This window comes from Ptychodera flava, chromosome 19, assembly GCF_041260155.1.
Source record: "Ptychodera flava strain L36383 chromosome 19, AS_Pfla_20210202, whole genome shotgun sequence".
In the NCBI taxonomy this organism is placed as follows: domain Eukaryota; kingdom Metazoa; phylum Hemichordata; class Enteropneusta; family Ptychoderidae; genus Ptychodera; species Ptychodera flava.
The window spans coordinates 29,547,604-29,570,628 of record NC_091946.1 but is presented as its reverse complement, the minus strand read 5'-3'; the positions used below and the strand labels follow the sequence as shown (position 1 = coordinate 29,570,628).

Below are 23,025 nucleotides of genomic sequence, written 5' to 3'. Positions count from 1 at the left end.
GACGGCCAATGTCCAACGCTCGGTCAGAAGTACAAATATGCACCAATGAAATATTTGAACGGCGTTACCTACCTATCTCTGTAGGTCTCATGATTTGTAAGATTTTGCAGTTATGAAACGAAATGGATTCTATGAAAGCAGGCAAGTTAGGGGGTCCTTACAGTATATCATTTCAGCAACGGCCAGCCTATACCGCTCCACAAGTGACCAAAAACACTATGTTCCGCTAAAAAGTGTGTTTTCTTCAATTACAGAGTGCGAAGAGAAGCAACATTAGGTCATGTTATGATGTTCTTGATTGGCTTACCTTTGTATGGTCTTTGCTGTACACCTTCACTTTTAACTGATGAGTAAATGAATGAACTATTTAAAATTTGATTACCTTCCTAAGTTCCCCTTACTTAGTGTAAATTGTGAACGGATCATGACATGTCACATGACGTTTATTTGCAAGATAATTAAGGAAGAAACTTTTAAATTCTTTCTTCCAAGTGATAGTCCTTTATCGAACAAAGGGAATGTTATTTTTTACAAACGGCCACAATTTAGGGCCGCTTATTCATCATATGGCTATTTTTATCGTGTGGAAATAATAAGCACAAGCGAAAACGGGTTGATGCACAGTTACACAACCTAGAGTTATCTTGTTATATCAAGAGTAGGGAATCAACAGGCAAAACCATGCTCAAAGAATGTCGAATCTCGAATCTGGTGTTTGATCTCATATGAACGACAAATTTAAATTTGACTGTTGAATGAATTCTGTTGTTTGGTTATTTAATTTTTCGATTGTGGATACGAATCATCGGGGGTAAACAGGTTGACATCACACGTAAATTATATGCAATTGTTTGGAAACGAAATTAGAAACCAGTCAACGCTACATAACATGATGTAACACTGTGATTGAAAATATGAACCGTGGTCAGTGGCTCATTATGTCACGAAAAACGATAAAATTGTTCAAAATTCATTGTTGCACACAAGAAATTCACATTTACTCTGCTTTAACATTTCAAGCTTTTGTTTCACTATATTGAACTGCAAATTTGAATAGCGTCACATGATGCTGGCAATATTGAGACCTCTTGAAATCAACACTGTGTTTCCAATGTGTTGTGGTAAGGAATGAATATCCCACAAAAAGGGGTAAATGTCAATTTTTGATAAAACAAGTATGTTTTCTTACTGGTCCTACAAAAGAACGTTGAATGCAAAACATAACTCATTCTTATCGATTTGCAATGTCACTAGCGTGCACTAGAATTCATTTACATGTATCAACAAAAACATTCGACAACAGTGAAGCTTACAGGGCTGTGACGACAGGTTGAACCACTCAAAACATATCGGGGAGCAATAGAAAGATACAATGAAAAATCCAAAGTTTTATTTTTTACTTACTTAACTCTCTTAAAAAATAATTTTACTTTTCAAACAACGATTAAAACTATTTACAGTATAAAATATGGTACTCCCTCTGGGACGTGAGTGATGCATGCATGCGTGCGTGCGGGGATGTCAGAAAAAGGTCGGGTAGTGATGTCGCCCTCTATAGGCGACACCAAATTAAGTCCATAAATAGCCAGCCTCGAACGGACTGAACATCTATTATCGGCGAAATGAACGAAATATAGGTGTGGAAGGTGACTTCCTACACCAAATATTAAAATAATTATTTTTGCTATATGATGAGCCTACAGAGAACAAAATAACCCTAATAATCACTGGGTCGAGTTTTCAGGCCGTGAACGAGTCACAGTTGAACGCTTAGCTCCAAAATGGCGGACAAGCATGACAAGAAGCTGCCATGGGGTTTACAAAGCGATGGTTTGGCCCCTGGTTCATTAAAGGTAAGTCGGTCTGTGAAGGGAGCAATAAGAACAGATACCAAGTTCGATAGGGTGTTCTCCGATCTCATCTCGGTGTTACATACAGGAATGCCCTCACGTACAGTTCTTCCCTGACCACGCATTCGCACTGCAAAGGGTCGCGCAGGTGAAATTTCCAATACAATAATGCGTATGCGATATGGAGACACCCCGTCCGGTGAAATTACAGCGTCTAGCCACCTCTTGCTGAAAGATTTGTGTTTATAGCTACATGTATTGGTCATAAAAGATAGTATACGAATGTGTACAAACTTCGAGTAGAGGAAAAAGCTTTGTAAAAATTAAAATCTTCGCCAGAAAACAAGGAGAGGACAGGTTGACAAGTACAGAGTAAAAGTATATCGAAAGCAGAAAATCGACACTAAATATGCATGAGCTTTGAATACTCCTAGCTTAGCTGATCAGGTGAAATACAATGATATCAACAGTTGTCATCCTGCTAGACATGAAGCATTCTCAATATCTTGCGCCTTAAGGCAGTTATGTATTGTCATTGTGTTCCCCATTTAAAATCACCCCTGCACATTAGCTGCAAAATTGTAGCTCTACGGTGAGGCGGTCGGTGAGTTTTGGTTTTTGCGACCTCGCTCACCAGTAGAGCTACAATGCCGAAGGCCCTGTAGCATACAAAATAAGCGCGCCACACATGGCGCGGCATTTTCATGTAAAATCCCACATATTTACTGCATTTGGTCATACCGATTTATCACTACTGAAGACTAAACACTATACTACACTAACCTTGTCGTTTATTGGGTTTGGTATCAGCACAGACACGTTGCTCGCATTCCATAAACATTGAGCGTGTTTCTGGGAGCCGCCATTACCGGAAGTTGGTAATGGCGGCTCCAAGAAATGTTTTTGGAACGCGATCGACGTATTTGAACAAATACCAAACCCCATACACGACAAGGTTAGTGTAGTATAGTGTTTAATCTTCAGTAGTGATAAATCAGTATGACCAAATGCAGTAAATATATGGGATTTTACATCAAAATGCCATGCCATGTGCAGCGTGCTTATTTTGTATGCTTCAGGGCCTTCGGCATTGTAGCTCTACTGGTGAGCGAGGTCGCAAAAACCAAAACTCACTGACCGCCTCACCGTAGCGCTACAATTTTGCAGCTACCCTGCACATGTACGTGCAATTCGGGGAGCAAATGAATAGAAACACCACACGAGCACAACTCTTTTGTGTCAACTCTGGTCAATACACTACAGATTGTCCGATTAGCTATTGTGAGTAAGAGAACACACTGAAATAAAATTGTTGTTTGGGTCTACAAAAAAACAACACCCCCAAAACAGCACAAATGCTTGTGACAGGGTTCCCCATGAGCAGTTTCAATATAGAATCATACATAGAAAGTACTGTCATTCATTATGCTCAATATTTGAGTAGCTGTGATTCTAATAGCACTACATGTATATGTGGCTGGATGACTCCACTATTCAACGATTTTTTTTGTAAACAGAACATATCACAAAACAAATTGAAAGCGTTCAGTGTTGGACAGATGAATCTTGGTTTGAAGAAGACTTCCAAGAAGGAAGCTGAGGAGATGAAGAAGAAGGTAAGTTGTCCACTTGAACAAGTCCTTTGTAATTGGTAGCGGCAAGGAGCAGTGTCCACCAGTGGTCATATTGCCATGCCTGCACACATTTGTACACAATTTCTTAAATACACGCGCCAATGCCAATCTTGCTCTGTCTTGGTGATCTTTACTGTAAAATACAAGGTATGATATTTTAGGGTAAACAGAGAGATCTACACATCAAATATCAACAGTTTTTGGGTGTTCCAACTTTTAAACAAACAAAATGGCTTGTTACTCTTTTCCTACTATTGTAGATGTTGCCTGCATCAAAGTTTTGAGAGCTTTGATGGTCAAGGAACAAGCATATTCCGGGTGGCTAAAGTACCTCTGTATATGAACTTGAACTTGTATATGTAATCCTGCATATATTACATCGTGCAAGTTATAAAATATCTATTCGGATGAGTGAGTTTCAAATTCGCCAGGGATAATATTTAGTGGTTATTACACGAAGTTTGAGCGATACCGCGTCGTATTCGAGTTATGTGTCCGTATTTTGACGAGTTGCGCAGCAACGAGTCAAAAGGCGGACACATCACGAGAATACGACGCGGTATCGCCCAAACTTCGGCAGATCGTCCATGTAGCCGACACGAACACGAAGTGTCTGTTACCGGCTACCAAAAACTATGAAAAATAGTAAAGAATGAGCTACAAAATCACTATCAGTTTTAAGTTGCAGGTAGAATAAGTCTGTGCCTTTGTATAAAATACTATAAAAATAGTAGAAAGTGAACAACCAGCTGAAAGTTAGTTGAGGAGACCTTAACCGCATATCATTTGCATCTCATTGTCGGCTACATGGACTGTGTGCCCAAACTTCGTGTAATAACCCCTTTATCATATATGCGCTTTGGTTATGGCTGTTTTCCTACGGACGTTCCGAAATTAGCGACGAAATCAACTGAAATCGACCTTGCTTGTTCATGGCTGTACTGATAAAAAGTTGGTTGCTAAGGAGTGATGACAACCGTATCACTTCTTGATATTATTCCGCTGTTGGGCCATTCCACTTCAAAGGAGGGTTTATGGCACACTTTTGAAGCGAACAATTTAAATATTAAGATGTCGACACAGGTTTTCATACTTTGGAGAAGATTTATTTTTAGCTTGAAATGGCGATGGAAGTAAAAAATAGGCTGGAGTGTGTAAAATGAGTGTGTTTTCGTGTTTTGAAACATACACTCATCTCTTCGCGAAAGTTATGAGGCCGGCCAAAATCGGGTCAAAATACTCGCGCCGCGCCAACGTTCGATTTCAAACTCGATCGAGCAGCTGATCAGCATAAAGCAAGCAGCTCTGCGACATCTATGAATGCACAGTGCAAGTGGAAATAATAGCCGTACCAGTCAGTTTATCTTCAAGAATTATTATAATTATACATGTCCTCAGTCGTCAAATATGCCGAATTTACCACCGTAGAAAGGAATTTGTGAGCGGATTAGGGAAAACGTGAAGTGAGTACACTCATAAGCTGTAGCGTCGTAGGCTAACTCATTCGTGGCTATGTTGCTGTACGAATAAAACATTTCAAACTTAAGGTATTTTCATCGTCTGCTCGTATATTTTCCTTGCAGGCCTGCCTAAATAGAACTAATTTTCTTTCACGACAACGTAAACGAAAGTTTACTTTCCCTAGTATCTTACATTGTCTCCGATGACCTGTGAATCTCACTGACACTGTGACAGACCTGTAAAAATCTGGAATATAATATGTGCACATCGTCTGTCGCGAGTATTTTCAGTGCGGTTGGATTTTTGTGGCTCATTTATGGCAGTAAACGATGTAATTCACCACTCAGATACTTAAACTCGTCAACAGGAAACTTTTCATATAGCGGTTCTGTCAACCGAGATCGTAATCTTCGGCAGCGCAGAGTAGACGACATGAAAACACCACCGTATGGGACTGGCCGTGAACGATGACAGGTGTCGGGTCGGCAAAACGTTAACATACACATTTTCAATGCGTTCGTTTGTATGTTTTGGTACAACTGTACTTGTACCTAAGTGCAATGCCCATGAACTGACTGCAAACAACAAAATTTTGACCATAATCACATTCACAATGACGTTTCGGAGTGTCACAGTCTAATTCGCTCAGCAGTTTTACATGTATGTGAACATCCCAGCGAAGGTCACGCGTACGCGTAGCTGTAAGTAGTTCGGTTACAGTGAAAATATAATTCGTATTTTCACTAGTTAAAATACGGGTTCATACTTGTACCGTCTAAACAATAGGAGAATGGCAATACAGGCATAGCATGTATGATATTATATTTTAACTTGAATATTCCTGCAATTGTAATTGTTTTTTCCACAGGAGGAAGAGCAAGCTGCAGCAAAAGTGTATGAAGAATTTGTTGCGTCGTTTTCTGCTTCATCATCTGGAGGGAAGGCGTTTGTCCGAGGCAATGTCATCAATCCAGACACCAAAGGTAGAAATATTAATTTTGGAAGTAAAATCACCTTTTTACTGACTTTCTCTCTCTCTCTGAATGCGCCTAAGGGGTATCTGCTATTTCATTTGAAGTTTGTTGCAGTTGTCTTTGAAGCAAAGTGAATATTCATTTTTCTCACTGCTGTTGTCACTGGAAAATCACAAAAAAGTAACTATTTCATTGTCCACTTGACATTGCTAATTTTAATTTACAGGTAGTCTTATTGAACTTATCCTGCCAAGTTCATATGCCACTTCACCGTAATGTTGATTTTGTTGAAACCAGGCAGAAATCTCCCATGTGTTGCATTTTTACCAAAACTTGAACATTTGAAGGTCCCTGAAAACAGAGATACAGTAAACAGGGTTTTGCAGACTTAACGTGCTGTGACATACCATACCAAGTACATCGTAGATTTTTGCTTTTTACAGACACGGCAAACAGGCCAGTGATACACCTGGCAGGACACAAGGGTTAATTTTTGCCTTTCTTACAGAAAGTTGTTCTAATTCTTTCACTTTTTCAGAGGAAAAGGCTGGCAAATATTCCGGTAAATTGTACAAGCCGCCATCAAGGCACCAACAGATGATGATTGAAAAGAAATCTGAACCCAAAATAGACAAACCAGATAAACCAGTGAGTAGTAATATTACCACTGTGACTATCACAGATTGTGACTTTGTTGAAATGCTACATCTAGTTATAAACACTGTATGATATTCATTAAAGCAATACACCTCCCGTCAAAGTCTCCTTGCTTATGCTTGCCTAGCAGGAGATAGTCCTCTTTCTCTTTCATAGCTGTTTACACCTGTTCACCACCATGGTTTGGCCTAAACCCACTGCTATCAATGGTGATGAAGGACCAGCTTATTGGGAATTAGGGGTGAAGAGATTAATGCCAAATTTTTGATGAATATACATTACAAATTATCTCCAAGAAATGCTGTTTGATTTGATTTGTAAAGTATAAAGAGCAAAGATTAAAATATATGAAGGAATGCTGTTATTACCCTTATAGGAAATGTAAAGCAGGGTTTTTCACAAGGGGAATTTTAGAGCTGGGCTACCCTCCGTTATTGGAGCAACCCTATTCATTATTTGTGACCATACAAAAGAATACATTTTCACAACAAAATTATGTGTACATTGTGCATTGCCATGTAAATTGGCTGCCAATCTTTTTCCACTAACTAAGGAGAATTCGATGTTACGCATTTAATGATAGTAACTCAATTTTATGCCCCAAAATTTGTGGTTTGATTTTTGGCCAAACCCCATGACATAGTACATTTGATTTTGGTCAGCTACCCAAGTGCCTGGTTTTACTACTACCAAGAAAAAAAAGCCAGGCACTTGTCTGTTGGGCACTGATGAATTTCTGTGTATTTGGCTTCAACAGATGGATAGAAGACCTCACAAACTTTGGAGACCAAAGGATGATGCTCCTGACGAAAGTAAAAAGGTGACTAAACACCCACACAAAAAAAATCAACAAAAGAAATAATGCATGAGAAATTTTGATTTCTGTATATGTTTGAGAAAAAGTGCATTTTAAGCTAACCTGATCAAACCTTTTGTTTTAGGATATTGCAAAAAAGGCCAAGGAGAAAGACAAAAAGAAAAGCAACCTAGAGATGTTCAAAGAAGAGCTGAAAGTGTAAGTAGAAATAATTCTGACCAAAATACGGCAAACGACTTGCAGATATTGGCCATGTACAATCTTCCCTCATGCACGAAACTATTTTTTGTCAATTTTCTATTATTTCATGCATTCTTACATGGCATTCCTCAATGCATGGATCTGACAGTAGTATTCGCTTACATTGACTGTTTCTATGTTTGTTCTCCTTAGAAAGTTTCGTTGGTAACCAATTTGTTTGGAGGTATATCTGATAAAATACCATGCTCGTTTACCTGACCATGTCTGATATCATTCTTTCAGGATCCAAGCAGAGAGAGAAGAGAGACATAGAATGAAGAAGATACTACGTGGAGAAGACCCTGGTAAAAGAAGCAGATTTGAAGGAATGACAGATCTCACAGGCAGGTCAACATGTGAGTATGAATGATCACCCCTGTTTGCCTTTGGAGAGGTCCAAATTCACTATGCAAAACAGTGAGGTTGGGACAAACCATGAGGATGAAAGGGTGACAGGAAAGACAAAGTATGTGGCGGGCTGTGGTATTAGTATGGCTAAAATGACCAGAAAAAAAGTGTAATATAGTGAGACTGGAAGTATTGCAGCAATTTATTTGCCAGATAATGCAGTGACTCTAAAAGTGGACATCACATCAAGGACGTAGTCATGCCAACAGAACTATTATAGGTCCATGAATGCTGTAGTAAATAGCACCAATGGAGGGAAACCCAGTGTCTACGTTAACAAATTACTGTATTATCAGACAAACAAATTGCTACAGTTTGATGAATGGATATTGTCTTGTGGATTTATATTTAATCTTTGACTCTTTGAGTTGGAATTATTATGGCTGATGTGATCCGTTCCTGCCAGGTCTGTTACTTGTCATCTGCTAAGTCATATAAAGTGGTATTAAGGTACATTTCACCTCAAAATCGAAAGACCTACACTTTTGCTGGAACTTTTGTCAATAAAACTGCAACTGTGTTACCATATCTCGTTACACAATGTGGTAATTGTGTGTTTAGTGTCTGTGCACATTTTGCCAACATTTAGTCCATCGAAGTTGAAAATCATGATAATTTGACTGATCCAGTGTTGTGATTGGTACATTTCAGTGCTGGATGATTACACGTCAGGATCTCACGATGCAGGTGATCCACTCACTACAAATTTGTACATTGGAAACATCAATCCCAAGGTAATGTGTACCATACATACATTTGGTTATGTATGTTAGTCTGTCAGTCATTCTGTCTATATGAGTGTCTGTCTGCTGAAATGAATAAATGTGTATACGTATCAGTCAGTGTTTTATTAGGTTTTGGAAAGAAGGTAAATTATATGGGAATTCTGGTTCCATTTCTGTTATCCTCCTGTATAATTGTATCGTTACCCAGGTAGCATGATTAGGGATCCCAGGTACCGGCCATATTTTTCAACTGTTCTCTTTCCAAAATCAAGAATAATAATCAGGGTTCACTGTGCAAATTTTGGCACCAGAAAAACAAATTTCCTGGAATTTATAGATGCTTGAAATTCAAAATGATGACCACCCTTATGTTCAAAAACATTAAATTGTTCATCGTGAAAGTCTTATTTACTCCAAGAGCTTCCATATGAGCCCACACAAATGATAGATTAGCATTTGTGCCAGAAGTGATTGAAAGTTTTTTTCATCTTATTGCAAATACTCTGGTAATATAAATAATATGATAATCCCATGTAGATGACCGAAGAGGACCTGTGCAGGGAGTTTGGTAAATTTGGACCTCTTGCCAGTGTGAAAATTATGTGGCCAAGGACTGAAGAGGAGAAGGCTAGAAACAGAAATTGTGGTTTTGTCGCGTACATGAATCGTAAAGATGCGGAGAGGGCGCTCAAGATGTTGCAAGGTACTGTATGGTGGTTGAGTAAATGTTTCCTCTACAAGAGTAATGGCATCTGCAGCACTTAACAATTACTAGTACTGAAGTTACTAGATATTGTCAATTCAATAGAAAAAGTGTAAATTTGCTACAATATATACATTGTACATGTACATATACCTCAGTGTGTTTTCTAATCTCACTACAAATTGTGGCAAAATAATACAAGTTTTCACAAGTTTACGTCATGCTCTGTGTAAACAGTATAAAAGTAATGATTTTTATTAGCTCACATTTGGTTATACCAATGTGAGTTTATCGTATAAGCTGAAGTCGATGGCGTCTGTATGTATGTGTGTATGTATGTATGTATGTATGTATTTATGTATGTATGTACGTACAGTACGTCCGTCAACATCAAAAACACGCAAACCGCTGAACATTTCAGCTTGGTATTTGGTGTGGATGCATCCTGGGCTATAGATGGGATTTTGTTCAAATGAAGTCTGCATTGCCAAAATTATGCAAATGAGCTTACAAAATGTGAAAATGGTCAAGAATTAATATCTTGAGAACTGCTGTTTTGATTGCTTTGAAAATTTGTGTGCAAGTACCTTAGGTGAACCTTATACACTTTTATGAATATTGTGAAGATATCCTTAATTTTGTATTTTTGCTGAATTTTTTGGTGATTTTTCTCATTTTCAGTAAACATTCTTCTTCTCTGAAACCGCCAGCCCAATCGCTCTCAAATTTGGGTTGGATCTTTGCGAGGGTGTTACGCTTCTAATTTGTTGAAATTATGACAAAATTGGGAAAATTACTATTTTGGAGCAATTTCGTCATTTTTGGTCAAAAAATCTTAAACAGTATTTTCTTTTTAAAACCCCTGGACAGACAGCTTTTGTATTTGGTACACAGACGTACAGAGATGACAATAGTTAGATATGTGGAAATTGTCCTGAAATATACAAATTTGTATTTTTAAGACAATATTGTCATTTTTGGTCAAGAAAACTTGTTCTCAAAATTACTTGTTTGATAGCTTTGTAATTTGGTATTAAGTCCCGAGGGATGTTATTAGATAAATTTTCTGCTCAAAGTCTTGGGAAACCCCCAAATTTGTATATTTTAGGTAATTTTCTCAGTTTGTGACCTTAAATGACCTACACCAACCCAGGATTTGTTGTGAGACAGTTTTGAAGGCTGTGAACATAATTTTTAGGAAAATTTGATCCAGAAAACAAAGCTGAGGTGAATTTTTTTCATTGCGGACCAATTTTTGCACCTTTCTATGTAAGACATACAAGAACTGATGAGAAATTTGGATCCAGGATAATTCCAGATGTTGTAATCATCGCCACAGTGGAAGGCATTTCACCATCTGTAACTAACTTAAGTGCTGTTTACATTAGAATGATAACACTCATGGCATTAATTGAAAAATCCCCAAGGTTGCAAAATATATTTCCTGTCATTTTGGCGTTATGTAATACCAAGGGATGGAACATTTGATATTCAGGAGGGGGTAGGGTCTAGAAGATTGATGAGGTAGCATTACTTTTTTACCAGATCCCTTGTACATTTTTTTACCCACTCCCACCTTTTCTTCTTATCAAACCTTCTCTGTCTATTTTTTGTTGTTGACATTTGCTTATGTATTTAGGATCTGCTTGTCCCATTGCTATAGAAATTGATATGCATGTTCCTAAAGATGACCTCCAGTACCTAAGTTGGAGACCTTATTTGCTTTTGTCATTCTTGTTTTTCCTGGTTTAAATATTTCTCGAGGGACCAATTCAAACCGAATGTGAGCACACTGTCCTTGATAGTATTTTTTCATAATGCATACAAAACTTTATCAACAGCACCTATTCCTGCCTCAATATATTTCATGGACAGGCTCTATAAATCAAACAATACAATGCATAGACACAAGGGAATACAAGAAATTAGAATGAACACTGTTGCTGGGCAAGATAATGTATTAGTGTTACAGATGTTGCTGTAGAACCAATTGTGTATAACTCCATGTATCTGGTACATGTGTTGCATGGATTTGTTAGTCACTGTAAATTCAACTCAGTGCTTATTACACTACTCTAAGACAAACTATTTTAATCTATTACCATAAAACACTGAAACATGTAAATACAAGAATGAAATGATAAAGGATTACCAATACAGGTGCAGTGTTCTCCCCAGAGCTATTATAGAGTGGTGGCCTCCACTCTATAATTTTTGGTAAACAATAGAAACTCATTACCATAACAATTACATTTATTGTTATGCAAATTAGCCACCACTCTATCAGAAAATCCTGGGGAGATCACTGAGGTGAAATTTGAAGATTCAAGTTACATTGTGTTTTCACTTCCAACAGACAAAGAAATCATGTCTTATGATATGAAGCTAGGCTGGGGCAAAGCAGTTCCCATACCACCACATCCTGTATACATACCACCACAGATGGTAGAATTGACGCTACCACCACCGCCTTCAGGACTACCATTCAATGCACAGCCAATCGACAGAAAGTCTGCTGAAGATAACAGATTGTATTCCCATGTTCCACCTCCCGGCCTTGATCACAAAAATGATCCAAATGACCCCAAGGATGATTTCAACAAGGTAAAATCTGAGAAATCTGTATTTCTTGGCGTCATCTACATACATTGTGACCAGAAAACAGACTGAGTCATGTCAGTGTTTCAGTATGTAAATTTTAACCCTTTGAGTGCCAAAGTCAATTTTTGTCACCTTTATAAAATGTACCCCAGTCAGTTTTTTTCACATTTTTGCCCAAATTTTGATGAAAAACTGTAGCCTAGGCAATGTGATGTTCGTTTGGTCCAAAATTATCAAAATAATTACAGAAAAATTCATAAAAACTGGTAAAATGTTGCACTAAAATTTTGGTGGGAAAAATTACAGCACTCAAAGGGTTAATACGCCATCTTGGTCATGTGACTCAACAGGATCTAAAATGTCAAAATAACTTGGTGAAGAACAGTAGGACATTATTGTGCAGCAAACTTTTTACTGCAAATTATTGAAGGTTGCCTAACAAGAAAAGTTACCCCACAGTACTCAATAAAGCATGAATATCCATTTGGTTAACTTACCATATTGTTAGGGTCATACACTTCCTCTGTTTGAAGAGATTTTGTTTTCTGACTGGAAAATTATTTAAAGTGATCAAAGTATTGTCAACTGTTTTGTGATGATCATTGTTAAACATGGAAAATGGTGAAAGAAATTGCCGACTGTTCAGAATCAGGTAGTGTTAAGTGATGACTGACTAGAATAAGATACAAACCCGGAAACCTGATACTTACATTCTTTTATTTTCATATCTTTGCTCGCGATGACCATCCTGATTGGAACAGACTCTTTATAATGCAGTTGTGAAAGTGGTAATCCCAACAGAAAGGTGAGGCAACTTACTTTCTTCATAGCCCTTTACGTTCTCTCTGATGGTTGGATTGTGAAATGTTGGTACAACAGAGCATCTAAACAGAAATTTCATCTGAACTGAATCAAAAAACCATGATTCAGAAAGTTTCATTTTCATAATCATTGTAACAGACAGTTTTAGAACCTTGTTTTTCAGCTTTTTCCAAACTTTGGGTTATTTAGAGTGGGATGCACCCGTGAATCCCAAACATACTACTGCAACTACACGTAGCCTCACCAGTGGTTTGTGTATTCAACTATTGACATGTATTGTGCAAACTGCAAACATTCCAATACCATCTTAAAGGTATATTGTCACCTGTTCCAGTTTTCCGACAGTTACCATGGGAAGAGAAAATCTAACCAACGCCCCTTTGACCATATATGGGCATATTTAGATTACAGGTGACTGTATACCTTAACCCTTTCACCCCAGTTTCCTGTGTACAGGTCCAACTTTACCATAGAAAACAATGGATTTGGGACAAACCATGGTGGTGAAAGGGTTAAAGTACATTACTCTAATAGAGTAAATACAATATGGTAAGAAAATTCGCTATTGTTAGAATGAAAATGGTAATTTCGAAGCAACGTCACCAATAGATAACACACACACATATACATGTACATATCAATGTATATTGATGTATAGAAACAGTTACATCATGTAAGAACATAACTAATATAATGAAATATTTTGTTCTCTGAATGACAGACCATTGCTTCACCTGGTACACCGAATGATAGAGTTTGTGGTCCGTGAAGGCCCAATGTTTGAAGCTATGATTATGAACCGAGAAATCAACAACCCAATGTTCAGGTAAGTCCATCTGACAATGCTGTACATACAGTGAGCTAAATACTGGTTTTGCCCGATTAGTTGACGGCCAACATATTTCTAACAGAACCAATAGTAATCTGTTTGTCTAAGGGTGCCTTTGAGAATCCTTCAATGACTGGTTGAATGTAAATAAATAAATGACTCCCTAGGATAATGTCTTATAGTAATATGGCTTACAGCAAGTCCCATGCTGTTCGTCTTGCTTAATACTGTCTTTAAGGCACAGTACGTGCCTTGAAACTGAAAGTTGTAGTTACAAAAGTAGCACAAAATCTCTTCAGCGAAATTGAAATCATCCTGTAGCAATGTCAAGAATAAAATCAGGGGTCACAGTGCAATTGTTGGTACTAGAGAAATAAAATGCCTGGATTTATCAATCTGTAAAATGAACATGTTAACTCTGTCAAGGGAGGGAATGCGGAAGGGGTGGTGAAAAAAATTAAATTTTCAATTTTGACAAAAGTAAAACGGAAGTACACAACAAGTATCAAAACTAGTCCAAACAAAAACAAAATCAGCAAAGTAGTGTAAAATTTTAGAGTCTGAATTATCTGTCCCTCAGGCTCATTCTACATTAACCCTTTACCTGCCGGATAGTATCACTTCCCCATCTGCCATGTCAGTAAAAAGTGGCATTGAGCCAAAAGCATATGTATTTTCACTCACTTGGCTTGGTATTTTATAGCAGCTGTAGTCTGTAAAAATCATGTTTACAGTATCTCTGTCTTCAGGGATCTTCAAATCTTCAAGTCTCTTAAAAAGTACCATATCGGGTGTGTGCTGCTTCCAGTTATAACCAACACGACCTGATGGTGAAATATGAACTTGGCAGGAAAAGGATTAATATTCCGTACCTTAGCTTTTAAAGCTGTTGCTCAGAGATTTGTGAATGAACATTTCCTGTATGTTATAATAGGAACAGCATTTACATTAGTGATACAAGAATACACTGACAGAATGCTCACAAATGTATGTGGAATGTGTATTTCACAAGCTACAGTTCATGTCAACATTAAAACAATTATTGTGTTTATGACACTTGCGTAAATTTTCATAACTTTAGTCTTCCTTTCAAACACTGCTTGTGTTACTCTATGTTTGTACTGCAGCAAAAGTCAGCATTACACATATGTAAACTTATCCTTATTCTTACTTGATTACGTTGATGTTTTCAGGTTTTTATTTGAAAATCAAAGTCCAGCGCATGTGTACTACAGATGGAGATTGTATTCAATACTTCAAGTAAGTTGCCCTGTACTTTCAGGCCTTGATGTAATCTAAGATATTATAAAGTATGTCTTGGTATGTGTATGTCTGATAACTCTCAATTTCTAAGCAATGGAAAATATAGTACTCACCATACCAGGTGATACGGTAGCTCTACTTGTTTGGTATCACTGAAACTCACTGGCTTTTAAAACCCTGGAATATTGTCCCCTTCATCTTCCTCTTTTCACTTCATCAGAGTTTACCCATCAACCAGTGTATCATGATTGAAACTTTGAATGGGTTTGCTAGGATCTGTAGCTGTGAATGTCAGTCATTATGTCTCTTGAATGACAAAATAGTTACACCATGATCTCACTTTGATGAAATTACATGCTATTCTATCACATTCTTACTATATCTCTAACCTTTTCACCACAGTGGTTTGGCCTGAACCCATCATAATCAAATGCTGAGTGTGGACCTGTTCACAGAGAATAGGGGTGAACAGGTTGATACCTGCCCATCATCACTTTAACATTATAAAAATGCTGTCGTACTCATTCACATGCACTGTGTGAACAGATCTTTGCCATGGTTGGTGGTTATCAAGGTGGTACAATAGATCCTAAATTCTTACTTTTGACTTGTTTTCAGGGAGACTCCCCTAGTCACTGGAGAGTGGAGGAGTTTCGCATGTTTAAACATGGCTCATACTGGAGACCACCGCCAATGAACCCGTACTTACAGGGAATGCCGGAGGACTTGGCACCACAACCAGAACAAGCCAAAAAAGGACAACTTTCAGAAAAGTAAGCTTGATGTTTGTTCAAGTCGGCAATTCTGTCACTGTTTAGTCAAAGCTGCACTGATGGTCAGTACAATAGTGCAACTTGGCCATCCGTACAAACTACCATGGTGCAATACAGTAGTAACACTTAGCATGGTAGGGGTGAAATTTGCACCAATTGTAGGATTGACCGTTAGCAACAAAACTGCAAACCAATTCTGTTTTCATGCATTCTCCAGTGTTCTTTCTGCTGGTGGTCAGGGCCCTGGACATTTAATTTTTTACCCAGGGTATTTTGTAGTTCACAAGACCAAATTGTCTCAGGAACCATGTTTCGACTCTTATTTTTAGCTCCTATTTGGTATGTGTATAAATGCCAAAAAGAGCTTATTGTACTTTCCAATATTGATCATGCATTGCCATTTGCAGAATGATGGGATTAGTGAGCAGTGCTCAGTGTTTTCTAAAAAAAAATCGAAACATTATATACCTTTATATGAGGTAGGGGTAGTAAGAATTAAGGAATTTTTAAACATGGTTACATTTCTGCACTTATTTCTACTGTGAAAATTAGAGAAAATCCTAACACTGTTGCAGCCATCCTGAAACAAAAATAACATTGTATAAACAAGGGAGTGCTGTCCTGTAACAGTTTCTTTACATTTACTGTTTCAACAATTTTTTTTCAGTCAAAGGGACAAACTGGAAGACATGTTACGGCAGATCACCCCTGAAAGGAGTAAAATTGGAGAGTGTATGGTGTACTGTTTGGATCATGCAGAGTCTGCCGAAGAGATAGTAGAATGCATTGCAGAGTCATTGTCCATTTTGCAGACACCAATACCTAAAAAGGTAGATAAAAAATGCAGATGAAAATTTTTGATATGTGGTGTTTTTTTGGTCATGTTTATCATTGCAGTATCATTTCATCAAGCCGTGTAACAGCTGAAGTGAATGTGATACAGATCAACACAAACTATAATTATTGGATCTTAGCAAAAGTCTTTCAAGTTTTTTCCAACACAGAAAAAAATCCAAAAAAGAATCAAAAATTATATTTTCTAGGAATAGTAGCCAATTGGTTAAATTTTAATCACAAATTATCCCTCCTTCTTTCAGACTGGAAGGTTGTTCTTGGTGTCAGATATATTGTACAACTCCAGCGCCAAGGTGGCCAACGCATCATTTTACAGGAAATATTTTGAAGCTAAACTGCCAGAAGTCTTCTCAGATATCCGTGAAGCGTACAACACAATAGAGGGCCGTCTCAAAGCCGAACAGTTCAAGGTAAGATTTACACAAGAAACAACTTTGCTTCTTTTAAATTGATCTACCAGTATGGCTGTCTTTACAAGACAGACAATATTTTGCATCATTTGATATAAAAATGTCAGGTTATGAATCCTTTGGTCTCTGTTTGCCGTGGGGAATTGTGTACCTGTGTAATGCAACTAGTGTCCAGGACAATACGAACAAATACATTCTGTTTCATCGCAGATTGATAAAATTGTAATTGATCAATTCCCAAGCTCTGCATGGTTTGAAGAAAACAAGTATTGTTATAACTGTATGTCATTTGTATCAAATAAATTTCTTTTGACAAGACAGTTATTATTTTGTTGTCAATCTTGATATTGTAGAGCGTTTCTTGTCTAAAGTTTAAAGTTCTGATATTATTTGCAGGCATTTCATAATAGATCACCTGAAATTCTATTTGAGAGCAGTTCCTATTAATCAAGACTTAATGATTCTACTCTGGAAAAAAGGATGCGATGCATTCGACAGACTCAGTACGTCCAAGAGAATACGTGATGGCAGTACAAACAAACCCATGTGTACAAACGTGTATGGAAGTACACATATGTCTATGCGTATTTGTGCACACTGGTTTGTTTGTACCATGGTCCATTTGAATTCTGGGTTTGATCTATTACTGACTTTTCACCATATTGATTCTGTTATCCAGCAAAAAGTGATGGCCTGTTTCAGAGCGTGGGAAGATTGGGCCGTTTATCCACAGGAGTATCTAATCCGATTACAAAACATCTTCCTTGGTTTAGTGCCTGTACAGAACATTTCAAAAGATGACGTTAAGGTAAGATTTAGATTCAGCTGCATTTTCAGATGTGTAAGCATGTGAACCCATAACCTGCTTCCACTTATTGAAGAATTCAAAGTGTTTTAAAATCAGTGGTTGAAGTAGGGAAATTAACAGATGGGATATCCCCATCTATGGATTTTCGAGGGAAAATTGCATCTCAAAATTAAAATTAATAAAGAACCTGTCAATTTGTCTTATATCCGGCTAAAAATGAACGCACTGCATGCTTACTCACCTGTAATACGGGGTTATTTCTCTGCATTGTGTCATAGTGATATATTTGCATTCTCAGAACAAAAGTTTATAATCTCTTCACGTACTACAGTCACCAAAATCACACTCTGAGGTGCCTCTGTCACTAAACTAGCCTTCAGAAAGTACTTTTACAAAAAAGTAGATCAGGTTGCTAAGAAAAATTAACTTGATGTTTCTCACCATAAATTTTCATACTGTCCCTGACAGCAGAAAGAAGAGGATGATTTGATGATGAGCCCTGAGATGCCAGCTGCAGTTCCTGAAGAAGTCATGGAAGACCCAGACGTTGATGGAACTCCACTGGAAGATTCTGCCTTAGATGGAGAGCCGCTTGATGGGGTCCCTCTGAAAGATGACTTGGATGGCATGCCTCTTGATGCCAGTGCAGATGTTGATGGAATACCAAGTATGAAAATTGATTTGAAGTTTAATCAATTTCTCTCCAGTGATCAGATGTATCTCTTTGCTTTCAATAGTAAACCTTGAGATTGCATTTTGATCGCAATGATGTTGGAATATTTGAAAGACAGACTCTGCTTCTCCAGAAACCAGTTGACAGCTAAGCAGTTACAAACATAAACTTCTACATATTGATTCAAAATAGAAAGTTCTGTGTACCAGAAGCCAAATAATATGTATAGTTCTTATGAAGGTTTGAAGCAAGCAAATATTTTCAAAGAGTTTTTTTCAAAGTTTGGAAAAACAGAGGGACAGCCAATTTACATGACATTGTATAATTTGCATAATCTTTGTTGTGAAAATGTTTCCTTTTGTGTGGTATTAACATATGAATAAGACTACTTCAAAACAAAAGGGTGGTCTTCCCCTAAAATCCCAATGTGGAGAAACCTGCTTTCATAGAATGGCAAAGTAAAGTTGGAGATGGCATAGAAGTGTTCATTTCACACTTGGATGTCGTCAGTCAGGTTTATTTCAATCAAAATGACCACTGGATTGATGGCTGTATGCAAATAATGATAATTCATAAAAATAAGAAATATGTGAAATTTAGAATTTGATTTTATAACATTAGGTTGGTAAATATTAAACCTGAACCCAGGGCTCACATTTCTCAAAGTATTAGCCACAGAAGTGAAATTCTCTTGGTACTTGAATGTTTCAGTGAAAGATGAGGACCTTGATGGGAAACCCTTGGAGGACAAAACTGATGTTCTGCCCAAAATAGCGCCCTCTAGATGGGAGACTGTGGACAATTCAGAACTGGAGGCACAGGCAATGACGACATCAAAGTGGGACACTCTGGAACAGAAGAAAGAAGAAGAAGAAGAGGAAGAAGAACCAGAAGAAGAAAAACCACAGTGAGTAAACAACTATTACGATTTCTGTAGATCAAATTGTTGGTATGCATCTCAAAATTTAAAGATTAAACTTTTGCTCAAACTTTCCTCAAGAAAGCTTGAAATTATACCCTTTCAAATTTACGAATAAAAGTGAGGGCTCATCGCACAAAATTCGGTGCCAGAGAAACAAATTACCAAAATTACAAAATGGCAGCCATCACTATGGTAACTTTATGGGGAAAAATAAAATTTTGGATTTTCACAAAAATAAGGTGGTGAAATCTTTAGTCACTCCTTCAAAATGGGTATCCATAAGTGGTATACCAAAAACATATTGTTAAAGATTCACACAATTGCATGTCCTGGAGAAAACACTGGGAAGATTATTCTAGCATATACCATTTTATTTCAGCAAGAAGAACAACTACTTGTCACACAATGATAAACCTAGAATAACAAACGTAATACAACTTAATAGAGGACTTGTAATAATATAATGAACACTAGTACAGGCATTAATGCTCAGACTTCAAACTGTAATAGACCGCCATGCATGCAACACTGACAAAATTTGTCCTCATTTCAAGTAGCAGTGTCTGATGTTGCACTCATGCAGCTATTCAGTAACAAATCTTCGACTGGGAACAACCCAATTGTAAAAGTAGTTCCCATAAATACACAAAGTAAGTCATATCAAGTCACAGTAGAAATGTTACCTTTATTCTCAAATCATTTACTCCTGGTGCTCATCCTATGCAAAATCATTGTGGCAACTGTCTACCTTGTAATAAATCGCCAGAGTCAGAAAGTTGGTCTTTTTGAATTCTCTTCAACAGATCTGAGAATGAAGAGAATGTGGAAGAAGAAGGTGAAGCCGAGTCCGATAGTCCTGAAAGAGAAAACAGTAATTCATTGAAAGTGCCAGAAATGACAGAGGAAAGACGAGCCAAGCTTAGGGAAATAGAGGTACAAATTACAAAATATTTACAGATTCAATTTCGCGTAATGTCTTTTTTGTGTTTAAAGAGGTTTTTCTGGTAACAGTTATAAAAAGTTACAGTGTATGCCAAAAAAAAGTATAAAAGTACAGTTCTCAATTATCAGTTCTTGTATCCTGGTGGCTTTCTGTTCACAGATTTTGTTATTTTATGAAGACTGTTTGTCTGACATAGAAATTGTTCAGGAATGAAGACTACTATTACATGCCTGTGTCTTGCATTTTTTTTTGTACAATTGTTAAATTCACAGTCATTGACTTCCTATGCAAGGGAAACAGAATCTAGGTGTCATCCTAAAATGTTACTACACAAAGAATACCATGACTTTCCTATTGTAACAACTTTAAGAACATCGCCACAACTTTAAATTTCACACGTCTGTTTCATCCATATGACAGTCTGCAACTTCTTACATCTCAACGGTTTTTTCACAGGTCAAAGTGATGAAATTTCAAGATGAACTTGAAGCTGGAAAAAGAAGTCGTAAACACGGAATGACAATCACAGAGCAGGTACAACATTACAGAAACAAGTTACTGACAAAGGTAAGTTGTAAACCTATTGATAGTATAAATGTAACACTAGTCATACAACTGCAGTAAAACATACTATTGTCGAATAACGAATAAGACATAATTTTCATATTTATTCATCATACATCCTGAACCCTTATCGTGCCAAATTTATATGTCTTCATCAGGTCAAGTAGGTTGAAAGTAGTGATGCATAACATGTCCCATATGGTGTATTGTGACAAAAAAAGGACATGTTACGGCCCCTGAAAAGATAAATACTGTAAACATGATTTTTACGGACTGAACCTGCTATAACATACCAGGCCAATTAGCTGAAAATATGTTGAAGTTTTGAATTCATAATGCTTTCAGTGACGATGCAGATAGGTAAATGATATGTTGGTATGATACGCATTAATTTCTCTCAACACTCCACAAGTCAAAGTTATTTGCTCTACAACCGTGCTGGATTTTTACCATGCTTGACAACTCCTTGACATTTTCATTTCACAATGGCTATATTTTTGTATTGTTCACAGGAAAAGGAAAAAGCCAGGGTAAAGGAGAGGGAACGAATCAGAGAGTGGGAGAAGAGAAGAACGAGAGAATTAGAGAGAGAGGCATCACCGGCCGAGGGGTCACCGTATGTCAGAAAACGACGGCGCAGTTCAAGCGGTTCCGCGAGTCCTGTCTACAGAAAACACCGCTCCAGGTCAAGTTCGCCGTCTGATAGGTACGTGGGCTCACGCCGAAGTTCGCAGTCTCCTTCTTCTTCGTACAGAGAGGCGTCGCCAGCCTCACCCGGAATGAGCGTCACCAGCACCGGCAGCAGCAGAAAGAGGCGCAGGTCAAGGTCAAGGACACCAGGCAGCAGCCGGAAATCTCATCGGTCCAAGTCACGCCGCTCCAAGTCGCGTTCCAGGTCACCCAGACGATCCCGCAGGTCACGGTCACGGTCACACACACCGCCGCCACCACCACCACCACGCAGACACCGCTCAAGGTCAAGGTCACCAAGCAGGAGGAGCAGCTCTCACAAAAAGAAGAGTAAAAGATAATGACCTCGCCAACAATGATATCAAGATGGATTTGAAAAAAGGCTGTATGAGGAATGGCTAACAGCCGGACAGTTTTAATTGAGTACTGCCACAGAGATTGACCACAAAACTACAACACTAGCAGAGTCTTCAGCAACACAACCAAACTAAACTAGCAGGCAACACCGTGGTACAATCTGTAGCACCGTTACACAGCAGCATCTGTTTTCAGTACACTGTAGTGGGTTTTATTTGTACATATCTGCCTCAACGTGCTGTGTTCCCCTGGTTCTTTCCAGTTTCACTGCAGTCATGTCAAATTCTAATGTTGACTGTCTGATAATTATCAGAAAAAGAAAGATTAAAAAAGTATTTTATAAACAACAGGGAAGTCTGTTCTCAATATCGGCACTGAAACAAAAGGGACAATATTTCCTGCCAGCCTATAAGGAGGTCATCATTGACTGTTTGTTACCCACAAGACAGTAGTGCCAATGTCTCCTCAACATGATTTTTGTAAGCTGTGAAATTGATACTTGTAGATTTCTGTTGTAAATCTGTCACACACAGATCTTACTCACGTAATAAACTTACTTTATACATATTTACTGAACCAAACACTTGTGTCGTATTTTGGGTGAAAGCTCTATCTGTTGGTAGTCCATGGAGGTATAAAATCCTCTTTCACCCAAGTAGTAATGTTTCCCATCACCTGCTAGGTAATAGTAAGCTTGGGGTAATATTGTTGAAATTACATTTCAAAACTCGGGCTGCCAACCACTTGTCCTACTTTCTTTGATCTGTCTTTCAGCCAGTGTCCGTATTTTAAGAATCAACAGCATTGTCATCTGCTCACAACAGTGTAAGGAAAGAATTAGAATTGGACTGAGAGACATTACAAGGCATGAAGCCACGCCACCGTACACCACTTGTTTGGTGATTTTTAAAATCCTATTTCTAGGTTCCTAGAGATAAGCTCAACCAGTTTTCCAGAATGATTAAATGGGTTTCTTTTGTAGATTTTGGTCAAAAGATCTCTCTTGCACTTCAGGTCCAAAATCTTTTAAGTTATATTTGTAGGTT

At 37.8% G+C, this 23,025-nt stretch overlaps 1 protein-coding gene across 5 annotated transcripts; it reads left to right on the top strand.

Annotated features, from left to right (window-relative positions):
• Positions 1-1,571: 1,571 nt before the first annotated feature.
• LOC139119202 (U2 snRNP-associated SURP motif-containing protein-like) lies at positions 1,572-22,546 on the top strand. 5 transcript variants are annotated; one of them, XM_070682888.1, is made up of 22 exons: positions 1,572-1,853; positions 3,368-3,466; positions 5,814-5,928; positions 6,458-6,567; positions 7,334-7,396; positions 7,518-7,591; positions 7,877-7,989; positions 8,693-8,775; positions 9,304-9,469; positions 11,826-12,073; positions 12,832-12,875; positions 13,614-13,718; positions 14,915-14,981; positions 15,603-15,757; positions 16,425-16,587; positions 16,855-17,022; positions 17,702-17,830; positions 18,302-18,497; positions 19,215-19,410; positions 20,229-20,358; positions 20,825-20,935; positions 21,445-22,546. In XM_070682888.1, the coding sequence occupies exons 1-22, from the start codon at positions 1,782-1,784 to the stop codon at positions 21,961-21,963; spliced, it is 3,126 nt and encodes a 1,041-aa protein (XP_070538989.1). In that variant the 5' UTR covers positions 1,572-1,781; the 3' UTR covers positions 21,964-22,546. The 5 variants fall into 5 exon arrangements, with proteins under 5 accessions (XP_070538989.1, XP_070538986.1, XP_070538987.1 ...); XM_070682885.1 differs by having other exon boundaries at positions 18,299-18,497; XM_070682886.1 differs by having other exon boundaries at positions 1,694-1,853; positions 7,331-7,396.
• Positions 22,547-23,025: the final 479 nt, after the last annotated feature.

Excerpts from the sequence above, each read along its gene's own strand:
- LOC139119202 (XM_070682884.1), top strand. The coding sequence starts at position 1,782 with ATGGCGGACAAGCATGACAAGAAGCTGCCATGGGGTTTACAAAGCGAT. Across the intron at positions 7,397-7,517 it reads CTCCTGACGAAAGTAAAAAG|GATATTGCAAAAAAGGCCAA; the intron begins GTGACTAAACAC and ends CTTTTGTTTTAG. Across the intron at positions 15,758-16,424 it reads AAAGGACAACTTTCAGAAAA|TCAAAGGGACAAACTGGAAG; the intron begins GTAAGCTTGATG and ends ATTTTTTTTCAG.